This window comes from Oncorhynchus nerka, linkage group LG10 (assembly GCF_034236695.1).
Source record: "Oncorhynchus nerka isolate Pitt River linkage group LG10, Oner_Uvic_2.0, whole genome shotgun sequence".
NCBI lineage: Eukaryota > Metazoa > Chordata > Actinopteri > Salmoniformes > Salmonidae > Oncorhynchus > Oncorhynchus nerka.
Window position 1 is genome coordinate 31933034 of NC_088405.1, and position 18224 is coordinate 31951257.

Sequence of the window (18224 nt, forward strand, 5' to 3'; positions counted from 1 at the left end):
CGACCAAGCTTTAACTTCCTGACTGATGTCTTGAGATGTTGCTTCAATATATCCACATAATTCTCCATCCTCATGATGCCATCCATTTTGTGAAGTGCACCAGTCCCTCCTGCATCAAAGCATCCCCATAACATGATGCTGCCACCCCCGTGCTTCATGATTGGGATGGTGTTCTTCGGCTTGCAAGCCTCCCCTTTTTCCTACAAACATAACGATGGGCATTATGGCCAAACTGTTCTATTTTTGTTTCATCAGACCAGAGGACATTTCTGCAAAATGTACTCTCTTTGTCCCCATGTGCAGTTGCAAACCGTAGCCTGGCTTTTTAATGGCGGTTTTGGAGCAGTGGCTTCTTCCTTGCTGAGCGGCCTTTCAGGTTATGTCGATATAGGACTCGTTTTACTCCGGATATAGATACTTTTGTACCCATTTCCTCCAGCATCTTCACAAGGTCCTTTGCTGTTGTTCTGGGATTGATTTGCACTTTTCGCACCAAAGTACGTTCATCTCTATTCTTTTGATTTTCCCATGATGTCAAGCAAAGAGACACTGAGTTTGAAAGGTAAGCCTTGAAATACATCCACAGGTATACCTCCAATTCCAATTGACTCAAATGACGTCAATTAGCCTATCAGAAGCTTCTAAAGCCATGAAATCATGTTCTGGAATTTTCCAAGCTGTTTAAAGGCTCAGTCAACTTAATGTATCTAAACGTCTGACCCACTGGAATTGTGATACAGTGAATTATAAGTGAAATAATCTGTCTGTAAACAATTGTTGGAAAAATTACTTGTGTCATGTACAAAGGTGTCCTAACGGACTTGCCAAAACTATAGTTTGTTAACAAGAAATTAGTGGAGTGGTTGAAAAACAAGTTTTAATGACTCCAACTTAAGTGTATGTAAACTTCGGACTTCAACTGTACATGTCCATTTGGGTGGAGGCAGAGTAAAGACTGTTTAGGGGGTCTGGGGGAATGACCATAAGTGGAGCCTGAACATTGAGTGAAATAAGAACAATAAAATATTGTAATGAAAAAAGTAATAATATACATATTAGCAACTGCAACAGTGACGAATGTCATCGGGGTGGGGGAGAGTAAAAGTCTGTTGGGGGTGGCAGCAGGAGAAAGAATGTCCACAGGGTGAGCAGCAGGTAAGTGAGAGTTGAGGGGTGGGGGGTGGGGGTCCATAGGGGGAGTAGCAGGGGGAGGGGGGAGCAGGTAGCTGACTAGCGGTGACTATTCAGCAGCCTGATGGTCTGAGGGTAGAAATTATTGGCCAGTCTTTCAGTTTTGCCATGATGCTCCTGTACTGCCTGTGTCTGAGTGATTGAAGCAGGGAGAACAGGGCATGGCTTGGGTGGCTGGGGTCCCTGATGATCTTCTTGGCCTTCCTGCGACACCTGGCAGTGTGCCCCCAATGGTGTGTTCGGCTGCACGTATCACCCTCTGAAGAGCCTTGCGACAGTATGGTCTTGATGGTGCTCCTGTAGAACACCGAGTGCCCTCAAGTAATGGCCGAAGAGTTGCCGTCATGCCTTCTTCACCACGGTGTCTGTGTGGTTAGACCATTTCAGCTTCTCTGACATGTGTACGCCGAGGAATTTGAAGTTATTGACCGTCTCCACAGGCAGCCCAGTTGATGAGGATGGGGGCGTGTCCAGCCTGGTTTCTCCTGAAATCCACAATCAACTCCTTTGTTTTGCTAATGTTGAGGGAGGGGTACCTGGCAACACGCCGTCAGAGTGCCTACCTCTTCCTTGTAGGCTGTCTCGTCATGTTGGTGATTTGTATTTATATTTATTATGGATCCCCATTAGTGGCTCCCAAGACAGCAGCTACTTTTCCTGGGGTCCGGCAAAATGAAGGCAGTTATACCATTTTAAAAACATTACAATACATTTCACAACACATTAAGTGTTTACCCTCAGACCCCTACTGTACTGCCACATCTACAACACAAAATCCATGTGTATGTGTGTGTATGTTATCGTGTGTGTATGCATGTGTCTGTGCCTATGTTAGTGTTACTTCACAGTCCACGCTGTTCCCCTAAGGTGAGTTGATGTGGAATAGAGTTCCATGTAGTCATGGCTCTATGTAGTACTGTGCACCTCCCATAGTCTGTTATGGACTTTGGGACTGTGAAGACCTCTGGTGGCATTTCTTGTGGGGTATGTATGGAGATTTAGTACGGACAGACTTCTCCCCATCTTAGCTACTGTTGTATCAATATGTTTTGACCATGATAGTTGATTGATCATGATTTCCACATGATTCATTACAATATTTAGTTGAGGTTTAGTGAATGATTTGTCCCAAATACAGTGAATTTAGTTTTAGAAATATTTAACTTATTCCTTGCCATCCACTCTGAAACTAACTGGAGCTCTTTGTTGAGTGTTGCAGTCATTTCAGTCGCTGTAGTAGCTGACGTGTATAGTCCTGAGTCATCCTCATACATAGACACTCTGGCTTTACTCAAAACCAGTGCCATGTCGTGAGTAAATATTGAAAAAAGTAAGGGGCCTACTACTGTTGTGTCGTCAGCAAACTTGATGGTGGAGTTAGTACTGTATGAGGTCACGCAGTCGTGGGTATACAGGGAATACAGGAGGGGACTGAGGACGCACCCTTGCGGGGCCCCGTTGTTGAGGATCAGTGTCGAGGTGGTAATGTTGCCTACCTTCACGACCTGGGGGTGGCCCGTCAGGCAGTCCAAGACCCAGTTGCATAGGGAGGAGTTCAGGCCTAGGGCTGTGAGCTTTGTAATGAGCTTATAGGGCACTATGGTAATGAAGGCCGAGCTGTAGTTGATGAACAGCATCCTCATATATGCATTTGTCCATTGTAAGGGCAATGGCGATTGCGTTGTCCGTGGATCTGTCAGGGCGGCAGGCGAATTGGAGAGCGACGAGTGTGTCGGGGAGGTAGGAGGTGATATGGTCTTTGACTTGCCTCTTGAAGCCCTTCATGGGGCTCCCGAGTGGCGCAGCGGTCTAAGGCACTGCATCTCAGGGCAAGAGGCGTCACTGCAGTCCCTGGTTCGAATCCAGGCTGCATTACATCCGGCTGTGATTGGGAGTCCCATAGAGCGGAGCACAATTGGCCTAGCGTCGCCTGGGTTTGGCCGGGGTAGGTCGTCATTGTTAATAAGAATTTGTTCTTAACTGACTAGCCTAGTTAGATCAAATAATAATGATGACGGAAGTGCTGCTAGTCTAGAGTCATTCGGTTCAGTTACTTTCCCTTTCTTGGGGATGATAGTGGACATCTTGAAGCAGGTGGGTGTAACAACCTGAGTTAGAGACAGAAATGTCAAAGCACACAACAGCCGGCTGGTCTCCAATGCTCTGAGGGTACGGTTAGAGATGCCGTCTGGGCCGGCAGCCTTGTGAGGGTTAACACGTTTGAATGACTTACGGCCAGTCCTCAGTGGAGACTGAGTGTTTAGCCCACGTTGTCATCAGGGGCTCTCTGCAGCTCACGGCCATTGTGCTCGAATCTTGAGAAAAAGGTGTTTAGCTCGTCTGGTATGGTGACGTAGGTGACCGTGATGTGGCTGGCTTTCATTTTGTAATCCGTGATCGTTAAGAGCCCCTGCCACATACGCCTTGTGTCCGATCTGCCAAATTGCTCCTCCACTTTGTCCCTATACTTGTCGTTCGCCATCTCAAGTCATATTTGTACTGTATAACCAAACAGTACACTAGCCAATCACCTTGCTCTGTTTATAAGCAACATCGCTCTCTTTCAGAGGGAGGGAAAGGGAAAGAGTGAGATAATAATGAGAGAGAGATAGGGGGAAGAGAAGAGAGGATTGTGTCTGTGTAAGAGAGAGAGCAGGGGGGGAGAAAAATAAAGGTGGGGAAAGGAGGAGGGTTAGAACTCTCCCATGGTAGTGATTTATCTCTCCCTCTCAGTCGCCTGCAGTGCTGGCCATAATTAACATCAGTTGGGAGATGCAGGTGGAGCAGATAGCGGCAGCCGTGATGTGAGCGAGAGAGAGGAAAGGAAGAGAAGGAAGAGAGGAGAACCTGTTAGTAAAGGTTAATTATTGAAAAGTTGTATAAACAGGCTGTCTATCCCAGGCTGCTATCTGACTGGGACCTGACAGTCAAAAGTTTGGACACGCCTACTCATTCAAGGGTTTATTTATTTTTACTATGTTCTACATTGTAGAATAGTGAAGACATCAAAACTATGAAATAACACATATGGAATTATGTAGTAAACAAAAAAAGTGTTTAACAAATAAAAATATATTTGAGATTCTTCAAAGTACCCACCCTTTGCCTTGATGGTAAAACCGATTCAAAATTTACGAATCGCCAGATCATGAATGTTTTTACTCATATTGTTTCATTCAGAAAACACCTTTTTTGTTGTGACTGAATTAATGCGTATTTGAGGCATCTAACTGTGTATGACTGTCAGATAATTGTGTGCACATCGCACAGTGCAGGAGACTACCTCTCATGCAAATGAGAGGTAGGCCTATCGCTGTTCTAGGCTATTCGTACATCTGCGCAGCAACTTCAGTATTCAGATACTTGTAAAATGACAGTCACAATGTCAAATCATAGGCTTTAATAGTTGAGCGACAACCAATGTAATTTTCTGGGTTTACTGTTACTAGTTGTAACTAGGGTTACTAGGGTGTATTCATGGATACCAAGGGAAGCCAGCCTTCCCCAAATATTTGACCAATAAATAAATTAACATTTAAAATAATTTATCTTTCCTCTCTGTCTTTTCATAATTTTCCATTAATTTGCAAGTGGCTGAATCTCACCGGATAAATCACCCAAGTGAGGGAAACAGCACGCCTGTCTCATATGTGTAGCGCATGTATCTGATGCTGTCTGAACCAAAATGTTGCTGCCATAGCATTTGATTGATTGATGCCAGCAAGCATTTAACCTGCCTTGATAATAATTAGCCAATCAGCCTTGAGCTAAGCACAACTGTGGGTTGTCCCAGTGCAGCAAATCAACCCCCCAAGGGAGCGCAGTTTGGATTTGGCTTCAGACCAATCAAATCACTTCCTTTATAAAATGTAATTTTCTGAAAAATGTGTCTGTTTCCTGTCTGCTTGTTTTGATGTCCTGCACAAGCTAGCACATTGATAGGAATACATTTTTTGGGTATCTTTAAGTTTGTTTTCAGTGTATTAAACTAAGCATATATATAGCGCTGTTGATTTGATTTTTAAATGGTTTAAGTTTAAATGGTGCTGGAATAGCGGCCTTATTGTATATCACGGTGGCGTATGAACGAATGGGTTATAGAGCAAACAATGCGATTATCACAACCTAAGTTGTAACATGGCTTTTTTACTGGTTTGGCTTGCTCAGTGATTTTACCCATGCACCGCTACTGATTGTTACCATAACCAAATGCGCTGTAGAAAATTGTGTTTGACCGGAGTTCTGTAGGCCTACGCAACTTACATCCAACTGCTGATTGGGGTATTCAATCATTCAGATATTATGTTGATGTTTCAGGTTCAACATAAATACTGATCAAATCAAAATCTAATTTTATTTGTCACATACACATGGTTAGCAGATATTAATGCGAGTGTAGCGAAATGCTTGTGCTTCTAGTTCCGACCATGCAGTAACATCTAACAAGTAATCTAACCTAACAATTTCACAACAACTACCTTATACACACAAGTGTAAAGGAATGAGTAAGAATATGTACATAAAAATACATGAATGAGTGATGGCTGAACGGCATAGGCAAGATGCAGTAGATGGTATAGAGTACAGAATGTACATTTGAGATGAGTAATGTAGTGTATGTAAACATTATATAAAGTGGCATTGTTTAAAGTGGCTAGTGATACATTTATTACATAGATTTTTTCATTATTAAAGTGGCTGGAGTTGAGTCAGTATGTCGACAGCAGCCACTCAATGTTAGTGACGGCTGTTTAACAGTCTGATGGCCTTGAGATAGAAGCTGTTTTTCAGTCTCTGGGTCCCCGCTTTGATGCACGGAGCAGTTGCCATACCAGGCGGTGATACGGCAAACTACCCGCCCTCCAGGACACCTACACCACCCGATGTCACAGGAAGGCCAAAAAGTTCATCAAGGACAACAACCACCCGAGCCACTGCCTGTTCACCCCGTTATCATCCAGAAGGCTTTAAACAGTCATAGGAATAGGGTAATTTCATAAAGGACATCAATCATTTTTTCGAGATGATTGATTGCGAAATCAGAGAGAGAAATAGTAATGGCGTCTTTTTGTAGGCACCAACTCCGCCATGGTTTACTGGACAAAGCCTATGAGGAAAATGAATGCAGGTTTTTGTAGGGTTTTTGGATAAACACATAAAGGCTTCAAAATAAACACATAAAGGCTTCAAAATTCATAAAGGTCATGTTAACTGACTGCTATTATCTCAGAACAAAATGTATAAGATATTTTAAGCCTGTGTTAACCTCAGACCATATTTTCACAGTTTATTCCAAAACGCTATTCTTTCACCATTCATTTTCCCGTAGGGATGGCTGAACTAACCAGAGGTAACTCATTTCCAGGTTTTAGGACTACAAGCTGGTCAGGACAGGAAAAGCGCTCCATAAAATTCCAAACGTCTAAACCATTTGCTTTGGAGACAGGGGTCAAATCAAAAGTTGCATTATATTAATTGGCTAAATGTCATGCTAATTTCGAAAGATAAATATTTACAGTACTAGGACAACAACAACAAAATGTATCTGCAAAAATGACAAGTTAATCAGTAGGTGGTGGTGATTTCAGTTAAAAGGTGGGTGAACAAAAAGCATAAATTGCCCCCCACCCTAATCTGATAGTGGGGTGGTAGACGGTCAGCCTTCCCTATGGCTCAGCTCAGGTGCCTACTCACACCACTGACATTGACACACAAATACACACACTAACAGAGTGCCACTCAGCTTAGAGAAGTCATCTCAGACAGATCCAGCTCAGAGAGGCCCAGCTCCTGAGCTCCCATCAGCAGCAGATATTACTTTCAAATGGGAAATTAATGTGTTCATACAAAACAAGTGCATTGAATTGTAACGAATAGCATCAAATCGTTCCCCTAATAAAAACTAAATCGCTCGAATTGTTTCAAACAAAAAAATATCGTTCCTGGATCAGAGCCCATGTATCTAGTTGCGTATCGAATCGTTCATGAAAGGAGAGATGCACATCCCTACTGTATAAGCATCCTCTATGTTGATTACACAAGGACAGCTTGTGTGCTAGTTTTGTGAGCATCATTACTGCAAATAAGTTGCCTCACACACCCCCCCCACCCACCCAAAACCCCCAAATGTACTTTTTACTTTTAATAAATGAAATTCCTTTCATAAATCTCAATGCGTGATGACAGGCTGTCAGGGAGCCACTCCTGTGTGATGTCATCTGTCACACTCCAAACACACACCACGGGAATGCTGACACAGTGCCCAGCTAGATTTACTGTCTTCAGGACAGATGGATAGACACACACACGCACACACACATATAGTACATCACATTCTACTCTCACTCAATCAATCATCCTCCAATAACAGCACAGCGCACTCCTGTCTCATCAACATTCAGGTGAAAAGAGATTTGTCGATGTGCATATGCCCAGTTGTACAGTACGACAGACACAGTGGTGATGTGATAGTCTCCAGTCTCAGTTGAACAGCTGAATTTGCTGATTAGCATATTGTTCTTACCTCTTGTCTCTTCTTCAGTATCGTTTCCTCTCAGTGTTAGTCTCAGCGGGACAGGAGTAGTTGCGTACCGACTCTGGTTATGCTGCGGGGAACTGTCCACTCATGCTTAGACAACACTGTGTGCTGTGCGGGGCTCTCTGACCGAGCGAACGGCTCTCACTCCCAGCTGCTCTGGAGAGGCTCAACAAAAACATCACGCCTGAAGAGAGAGGGGAGAGGAGCATGTGACCACAGCAGTCTGTGTGCCTGCCCTCTCTCTCTAGCCTCTGAGCCCTCTTGCACACTATTTTTGCTCTCTCTCTCTCACACACAGACACACACACACACACACAATCTCTCCTCTCGCTCTCTTTCTTACAATCAGTGCTCTCTCCTGCTTTCCCTCAGAACTCTCCTCTCTGGGGCTGGTGCAACTATCTCTCCTCTAATGTCATTTGAAGCTATGTGAAGCAGTTCTGGCTGCAAGAGTAGAGTTTTATCAGCCAATAAAACAATTCCTCCATACATGCACGTACGCATGCTCACACAAGTATATTTTTCAAACGCACGCACGCACGCACACACACGCCTGCCAAGCACTCGTCCCTTCATCGCAAATCTGCTTGAAAATCACATGTGGTATGGATTTAAGACAAATCCTGTGTGGAAAAAGAGGGTCTGTTCTGTTCGAATAGGAGCTGTATAAATCAAAAGAGACACTGTACTTCTCTCCCTTACCATGGCCTGGTACAGCACCGGAGAGACAGGTGGAGAACAGGTGTACAGTCCGGACAAGGGGCACATTCCTCTGCCCAGGCGATGCCGAGATCTACCAGATCTTACAACGCCTGGATAGGTATTTTACTTATCAGGAAACCACATCATATGTTATAGCAATCTGTGACACAGTTGACGACGTGGCACGCAACCATTGGTTGTCTGAGCAGTGGAAGGCGACCAAGACCTGTCGACTGCAGGTGGTTCTCAGAGCTAACGAGCATAACCCTGATACAGAAGAGAGCTGTTTGTGATAGTCTTGCCCTACAGGTCAGTGGCTAACACGGTGCAATTTGACCAAAGAGAAGGGTTCCACTGCAACATATCAAAACCAATAACAAGCATACAAACAGGGCGGCAGGTAGCCTATTGGTTAACAGTTTTGAGCCAGTATCCAGAAAGTCTCTGGTTGGAATCCCTCCACCGACGAGATCAAAAAAATCTGCCGATGTGCCCTTGAGCAAGGCACTTAACTCTAATTGCTCCTGTAAGTCGCTCTGGATATGAGCATCTGCTCATATGACAACACATTTAAACATGAGAAAATGATTAAACATATTTACGTAGGCAAACAGCTGTCTCTTACCTCCTTATGTTAAGACTCAGTGAAAGGTTGCTTTCATCAAGACTACAATGCTACTACTTAAATGTAATATATATGTACTACTTGGTACAACTTATCCCTCTGACATGGCTCTTCTCTTCACTCGTTCTTTAGCAGACTGCCCAGTGAGACATGACTTAGGGGACTAGAAAGCTGGACTTTTGACCTTGGAGTGACTAGTTAAAGTCAGCCCTGACCATTGGCTGAGCCGATCTAGGTCCTGACACCAGAAAAGATCCCAAACCCACAACAGAAACCAAGCCCTCCAAAACAACGTGGGCTTAGCAACATAGGACGTGATGCCACATAGATAAAGGGCTTGGTGACTGAAAAAACGTAGAATTTGCATGCTATTGGAGAACACATCTGAATAAGCATTAAACACACAATATTCTCAGTGGTATTCTACAGTGGTCAAGGTAGAAGTCAGAATACTCTCACTGTTGCAGTTATACATGTTATACAGGGTGGGATTCCGATGTGATCGAGAGGCAAATTGGGAAATGGCCCATCTCTTCCAAATGACTTAAAAAGGGGGAACTATTGGTTGCCACCCGGGTCGCTCTCTTTTGTTCGGTAGAAAGTATGGTCAAGCCTGACACTGGAGGTGCTAAGCTGAGTTTAATGCCGTTTGAGTCCCTCGTCAAAGGTTTCTGCTGGCCCCTTGTCACTGTGGGAAAAGCCCCATCTGGGTGACACTGGGTAGCTAGCCAGCCAGGAGGAGGGCAACAGTAACACCAAACATGTATTACCTAACTGGCTGTGGTGTCCTTTACTCTGCCATTCAGATGCTATTGGTTAGATCAGATCCATAATCACAAACACACAGGTCCACAATGACCAGATGCAACGGCTGAGCTTTTGTCATGTCGCTGTTGGCCTATATTAAGAACAGCAGCAGGAAAATAAAATGATTAGTCAAGTCTTCTACGATGTGTTGACATCAGAGGTGTTGTGGCGTTATCACTGTCTGTGTCAATGGAAAAAATGACAGAGGGGACACTGGAAAATGGGGCAATAGGGAGGGCGGGGGGTGAGAGGCATGTGCTCAGATCAAGATCTGTGAGCAACAAGAATGCAACAGCAGCGAGGTCATTGGTAGTTGAGGCCACTCATGCGTCTCTTCTATTTTGCTCTGATTAGAGAAGGGTCTTGACACCATAATGTCAGGCCAGTTCATATTCTATATGATGCAGAAAACAGGGAGGAGCAAACATCACCTCTGACCTAGGTATTTCTCTACTGATCAACCAGTTCATGTTAAGTGTGGTCTCACCCTGAGCCTGAGTCTACACAGGCTAATAATAGCACTGGTCTGAGGGTTATATGGAGTGACTAAAATAATGAACATTAACAATATGAATATAATACGAATTTACTATATGCAAAGACTAGTGTTGGAAAGGTATGATAGAACATGTCTTGTTAGTATGTATCCACAGTTAATTAGTAACCACAGTTGTGAAGTCGTAAAGACCACCCATTTCTTTTGTGCACATTGTAGTCGAGCTTATCTAAACGGGCATGTGTCATATGTCACGACTATATGATCTTCTAGGTACAGCTATTGTGCACAATGTGAATAGGTCTTTGTCACTTCTAATAATAAAGGCCATCACATACCAGCCAGTATAAATATCACCATTTGTGATTTATTACCAGGGGTTTAATATACATAGTAATATGAATATTCATACAAGAGCTATTTTTCATGTACAAATTACAAATACATAAACTGGTTTCTCAACTCTTCTATTTAAATGTACAAAATTTCTCCCACGGCTGTCCCATAGCAGCTTTGCAACCTGGCAAGACTTTTACACATTGCAGTAAAATGCTGAAAAATATTTCATTAAAGTATGAAAAAAAATTAAGCAAAACTTCATTTAATTTTTGTTCAATGAAATAAAACAATATCTGAAGAAAAGAAATGAAAGAGTAGGGAATATGACTGCTCCACAGGGCAGGCAAGAGAATAAAACCAAACAAATCCCAAAATAAAACAAAAAAATAAAAACCTGCTATTGTCCAATGTCCCAGACACAGAAGTAGTTTTGTGTTTGCATTTATAATTAATACAAAAAAATGCCTAGAAAAAAAGCTTATTCCAAAGAATTTACATGAACAACATTCTATTACAGTAATGTGCATACTGCATGTTTGTGTGAAGCCACAGAGCAAAGATCAGATGGCTGTCCATCCATGGCCAGGCAAGCAGTCCTCCGCAGTCACCGTACAAGGAGGAGGAAGAGAAGGGCTGGAAAGAAGAGGGAGAACGGGGAAAACGAAAGGATGGCTGGCCTCTTCACTCAATTAAATATCCACACACAAGGCATTTTGGACTGGGTAGAAAATAAAACGTTATCCCCCAGTAGGAGTTCATAGGGTTTGTCGTTACATTAGGAGAGCGAATGCTCCTCTAGCGCGCATAAACTCCTTTTAATATAAAAAATAAAACGGACAAAAACCAGACAAAACAAACATACAATGCTGTGTTTCTCCTCCGCACACAGGCACCACATATTAGGTTAAATTGGATCTTTATCTCAAGTAAATTATTTTTGTTGTTTTATTTAGTGTGTTTTTATACAGTGCAGAGTATATGGGCTTGGATTAAATAAGTGTATTTTGTTTAGTGTTTTGTGTTTCCCTCTAGTGGCTGTGGGGGCTCACTCCCTCTCTGTGGCCACTGCTGCCTCCCCCTGTTCCCTGGCCACACAGTAGTTAGGCCGCTCAGAGGGGGTGTATCCCGGCAGGCACACACACTTGTAGGATCCTTGCGTGTTGATACATTTGGAGTTCTTGCAGAGGGACATCCGGTTGTTGAGCTCAGAACACTCATTCACATCTGTGTAAAAGAGAGGAGGGGAATCATGTTAGCAGTCTACATACACTACCATGAGAAACAGAGGCCTCACAAGTCCTCAACTGGCAGCTTCATTAAATAGTCCCCTGCAAAACACCAGTCTCAACGTCAACAGTGAAGAGGCGACTCCGGGATGCTGGCCTTCTAGGCAGAGTTCCTCTGTCCAGAGCCTGTGTTCATTTGCCGTTCTTAATCTTTTCTTTTTATTGGTCAGTCTGACATATTACTTTTTCTTTGCAACTCTGCCTAGAAGGCCAGCATCCCGGAGTCACGTCTTCGAATGTTGATGTTGAGACTGGTGTTTTGCATGTACTATTTAATGAAGCTGCCAGTTGAGGACTTGTGAGGCTTCTGTTTTTCAAACCAGACACTAATGTACTTGTCCTCTTGCTCAGTTGTGCACCTCTTTCTATTCTGATTAGAGCCAGTTTGCGCTGTTCTGTGAAGGGAGTAGTACACAGAGTTGTACGAGATATTCAGTTTCTTGACAATTTCTCACATGGAATAGCCTTCTTTTCTCAGAACAAGAATAGACTGACGAGTTTCAGAAGAAAGTAGTTTGTTTCTGGCGATTTTCAGCCTGTAATCGAACCCACAAATGCTGATGATCCAGATACTGTTAGTATTATTGCTTCTTTAATCAGGACAACAGTTTTCAACTGTGCTAACACAATTGCAAAAGGGTTTTCTAATGATCAATTAGCCTTTTAAAATTATAAACTTGGATTAGCTAACAATGTGCCATTGGAACACAGGAGTGATGGTTGCTGATAATGTGCCTCTGTACGCCTATGTAGATATTCCATTAAAAATCTGCCGTTTCCAGCTACAATACTCATTTACAATATTAACTGTAAGTGCTGTTATTGTGAAGTGGAAATGTCTAGGAGCAACAATGGCTCAGCCGCAAAATGGTAGGCCACACAAGCTCACAGAACGGGACCGCTGAGTGCTGAAACGCGTAAAAAATAATCTGTAACACCCACTACCGAGTTGCAAACTGCCTCTGGAAGACATGAACTATGTGTCGGGAGCTTCATGCAATGGGTTTCCATGGCCGAGCAGCCGCACACAAGTCTATGATCACCAAGCGTCGGCTGGAGTGGTGTAAAGCTCACCGCCATTGGACTCTGGAGCAATGGAAACTCGTTCCCCCGAGTGATGAATCGCGCTTCACCATCTGGCAAACCGACGGATGCCAGGAAAACGCTACCTGCCTGAATGCATAGTGCCAACCGTAAAGTTTGGTGGAGGAGGAATAATGGTGTGGGGCGGTTTTTCATGGTTCGGGCTAGGCCCCTTAGTTCCAGTGAAGGGAAATTTTAACACCACAGCATACAATGACATTCTTGACGATTCTGGGCTTCCAACTTTGTGGCAACAGTTTGGAGAAGGCCCTTTCCTGTTTCAGCATGACAATGCCCCTGTACACAAAGCAAGGTCCATACAGAAATGGTTTGTCGAGATCGGTGTGGAAGAACTTGACTGGCCTGCACAGAGCCATGACCTCAACCACATCGAACACCTTTGGGATGAACTGGAACGTTGACTGTGAGCCTGACCTAATCACCTAACATCAGTGCCCAACCTCAATAATGCGCTTGTGGCTGAATGGAAACAAGTCCCCGCAACAATGATCCAACATCTAGTGGAAAGCCTTCCCAGAAGAGGGGAGGCTGTTATAGCAGCAAAGGGGGGACCAACTCCATGTTAATGCCCATGATTTTGAAATGAGATGTTCGATGAGCAGGTGTCCACATACTATTGGTCATGTAGTGTACAATTATCTGTACGGTCCCATCAATTGAGTAGTGCATTTAAAGCACAGATTCAACCACAAAGACCAGGGAGGTTTTAAAAAAAAGAGGCATCTATTGATAAATGTGTAAAAAATAAAAATAAAGCATACATTGAATATCCCTTTGAGCATGGTGAAGTTATTAATTAGGCTTTGGATGGTGTATCAATACACCCAGTCACTACAAAGATACAGGCGTCTTTTCTAACTCAGCTGCTGGAGAGGAAGGAAACTGCTCAGGGATTTCAATATGAGGCCAATGGTTATTTAAAACAGTTTCATAGATTAATGGTTGTGATATGAGAAAACTGTTGCAGTTACTCAACAATACTAAGCTAAATGACTGAGTGAAAAGAAGGAAGCCTGTACAGAATAACAAATATTCCAAAACATGCATCCTGTTTGCAACAAGGCACTTAAGTAATACTGCAAAAAAATATGGAAAAGAAATAAACATTTTGTCCTGAATACAAAGCGTTATGTTTGGGGCAAATCCAATATCACTGAGTACCACTCTTCATATTGTCAAGCATGGTGGTGGCTGTGTCATATCATGGGCATGCTTGTCATCGGCAAGAGAGTTTTTAAAGATAAAATAAATGGAATAGAATTGACCACAGGCAAAATCCTAGAGGTAAACCTGGTTCAGTGTGCTTTCCAACAGACACTGGGAGACTAGTTCACCTTTCAGCAGGACAATAACCTAAAACACATGGCCAAATCTACATTGGAGTTGCTTAACAAGACAACATTACATTTTTCTAAGTGGCCTAGTTACAGTTTTTAATTAAATCGGCTTGAAAATCTATGGCAAGACTTGAAAATGGCTGTCTAGCAACGATAAACAATCCAGGTGTGCAAAGCTCTTTAGAGACTTAACCCCAAAAGACTCACAGCTGTAATCAGCACCAAAGGTGCTTCTACAAAGTATTGACTCAAGGGTGTGAATACTTACGTAAATTAGATATTTCTGTATTTAATTTTCAATACATTTGCAAACATTTCTAAAAACATATTTTCACTTTGTCATTATTGGTTATTGTGTGTAGATGGGTGAGAATTGTATTTATTTAATAACTTTTGAATTGAGGCTGTAACAACAAAATGTGGAATAAATCATGGGGTATGAATACTTTCTGAAGGCACTGTACACACTAAGAAGCAGATACTGTAAATGCAATAAGGTAAATTATTCCATCCTCTATACATAAAGACCAAACATATGACCACAGCATCTGATTACATTTTTTTTTAAATCCCTCTTGAATATACTACAACCAGATACTATAGCAATATAATTATATCTTCATGGTCTATTGGAGGGATTGGCAACTGGTTCAAGGGGACCACAGTGTTCTCTCTTTTCTCTGTGTGCATGTCCAGAGTGATACATTTCAGAAGAAAGAATATCAAACAAGCACTCAAGTTAAAGGGTTGGCAGAATTCCTAGAAACGCTGCGAGGCCTGGTAGTTTAGTTTGGTCTCCTAGAGCAACTGTGCCGCGTTGTTATGGTACATTTGAGTGCAATGTGTATAAAGAGCCCTTTGGGGCTTGTGAGCTAAGTGGCTGGGCTCACCTCGGGGCAGTACTCAGGGCTTAGGGAAAGCGTGGACCACTGGGTGTGTAGTCTGAAGTGGCTACAGAGTGTTGTGTGTGCGTATGTCCAACCGTCATGGTTAGCAAGAAAATACAGTGGCACCATGTCAAATTAAGTTTAAGTGCGGTGGTTGCAGGTTCACCTCATCTGAAGCCTCTTCTTTTAGGGTGATGCTATAGGCCACCAAGATCCAACTGTCAGTATCTGAAGAATAAATGTGTGATGTTAAATAAGGTCTCTGATGCTAACAGACCTTGGTCTTGGTGATCTGAACATTGACTGGTTGTCATCGAGTTGTCCTCTCAAAAGAAACCTTTAACTATGATTATCACTCAACCAATTAGAATGTATACCAATAGTATTGGATCTCTGACATCAACTTGTATTGATCATATCTACAGTTGAAGTCTGAAGTTTACATGCACCATTTAAACTCAAGTTTTTCACAATTCCTGACATTTAATCCTAGTAAAAAGTCCCTGTTTTAGTCTGCCTGTCAGTTAGGATCACCACTTTATTTGAATTATGTGAAATGTCAGAATAATAGTAGAGAGAATGATTTATTTCAGCTTTTATTTCTTTCATCACATTCCCAGTGGGTCAGAAGTTTACATACACTCAATTAGTACTTGGTAGCATTGCCTTAAAAATGTTTAACTTGGCCTCCTGGGTGGCACAGTGGTCTAGGGCACTGCATCGCAGTGCTAGCTGTGCCACCAGGCTCTGTCGCAGCCGGCCGCGACCGGGAGGTCCATGGGTCGACGCACAATTGGCCTAGCGTTGTCCGGGTTAGGGAGGGTTTGGCTGGTAGGGATATCCTTGTCTCATCGCGCACTAGCGGTAAAATAAAAAAATAAAAAACAAACTTAACTTGGGCAAAACGTTTCGGGTAGCCTTCCACAAGCTTCCTACAATAAGTTGGGTGAATTTTGTCCCATTCCTCCTGACAGAGCTGGTGTAACCGTGTCAGGTTTGTAGGCCTCCTTGCTCACACACGCTTTTTCAGTTCTGCCCACAAATTGTCTATAGGATTGAGGTCAGGGCTTTGTGATGGCCACTCCAATACCTTGACTCTGTTGTCCTTAAGCTATTTTGCCACAAGTTTGGAAGTATGCTTGGGGTCATTGTCCATTTGGAAGACACATTTGTGACATTCTGACTGATGTCTTGAGATGTTGCTTCAATATATCCACATATTTTTCCTGCCTCATGATGCCATCTATTTTGTGAAGTGCACCAGTCCCTCCTCCCACAGCAAAGCACCCCCACAACATGATGCTGCCACCCCTGTGCTTCACGGTTGGGATGGTGTTCTTCGGCTTGCAAGCCTCCCCCTTTTACCTACAAACATAAAGATGGTCATTACGACCAAACAGTTCTATATTTGTTTCATCAGACCAGAGGACATTTCTCCAGAAAGTACGATCTTTGTCCCCATGTGCAGTTGCAAACCATAGTCTGGCTTTTTTATGGTGGTTTTGGAGCAGTGGCTTCTTCCTTGCTGAGTGACCTTTCAGGTTATGTCGATATAGGACTCGTTTTTACTGTGAATATAGATAATTTTGTACCCGTTTCCTCCAGCATCTTCACAAGGTCCTTTGCTGTTGTTCTGGGATTGATTTGCACTTTTCGTACCACAGTACGTTCATCTCTGGGAGACAGAACGCGTCTCCTTCCTGAGCGGTATGACGGCTGCGTGGTCCCATGGTGTTTATACTTGCGTACTATTGTTGTACTGATGAATGTGGCACCTTCAAGCATTTGGAAACTGCTCCCAAGGATAAACCAGACTTGTGGAGATCTACAATATTTTTTCTGAGGTCTTGGCTGATTTCTTTTGATTTTCACCTGATGTCAAGCAAAGAGACACAGAGTTTGAAGGTCGGCCTTGAAATACATTCACAGGTACACCTCCAATTGACTCAAATGATGTCAATTAGCCTATCAGAAGCTTCTAAAGCCATGACATCATGTTCTGGAATTTTCCAAGCTGTTTAAAGGCTCAGTCAACTTAGTGTATGTAAACTTCTGACCCACTGGAATTGTGATACAGTGAATTATAAGTGAAATTATCTGTCTGTCAATAATTGTTGGAAAAATGACTTGTGTCATGCACAAAGTAGGTGTCCTAACCGACTTGCCAAAACAATAGTTTGTTAACAAGAAATTTGTGGACTGGTTGAAAAACAAGTTTTAATGACTCCAAGCTAAGTGTATGTAAACTTCCGACTGCAACTGTATATTACGATACGCTTCTAAGCTGTGGGAGGATCACCTCCTACAATTTTGGGACGATTTTCTTCATTTTAGATTCAAAAGCAGCGCAGCGTCATCCCACATTGTATTATCCACTTCATATTCTGCTATGTTTTATATTTATGTTTATTTCCCAGTTTTTTTGTGTTTGGAATAGAACAGATACTATTGCATCAAATCAAAAATCAAATCAAATGTATTTGTCACATACACATGGTTAGCAGATGTTAATGCGAGTGTAGCGAAATGCTTGTGCTTCTAGTTCCGACAATGCAGTAATAACCAACGAGTAATCTAACCTAACAATTCCAAAACTACTTATACACACAAGTGTAAAGGGATAAAGAATATGTACATGAAGATATATGAATGAGTGATGGTACAGAACGGCATAGGCAAGATGCAGTAGATGGTATCGAGTACAGCATATACATATGAGATGAGTATGTAAACAAAGTGGCATAGTTTCAAGTGGCTAGTGATACATGTATTATATAAAGATGCAATAGATGATATAGGGTACAGTATATACATATGCGATGAGTAATGTAGGGTATGTAAACATTATATTAAGTAGCATTGTTTAAAGTGGCTAGTGATATATTTTACATCAATTTCCATCAATTCCCATT

General features: G+C 42.6%; 1 protein-coding gene across 7 annotated transcripts in view; it reads right to left on the bottom strand.

Annotated features, from left to right (window-relative positions):
- Positions 1-10704: 10704 nt before the first annotated feature.
- The window catches only part of LOC115135153 (latent-transforming growth factor beta-binding protein 1-like), a 133950-nt gene continuing 126430 nt past the window's right edge, over positions 10705-18224 (bottom strand). For all 7 annotated transcript variants that reach the window (XM_029669519.2, XM_029669517.2, XM_065023217.1 and 4 more), the window contains one exon: positions 10705-11922. In XM_029669519.2, coding sequence (XP_029525379.2) covers positions 11744-11922 — 179 coding nt within the window. In that variant the 3' untranslated portion in view covers positions 10705-11743. The remainder of the gene's footprint in view (positions 11923-18224) is intronic.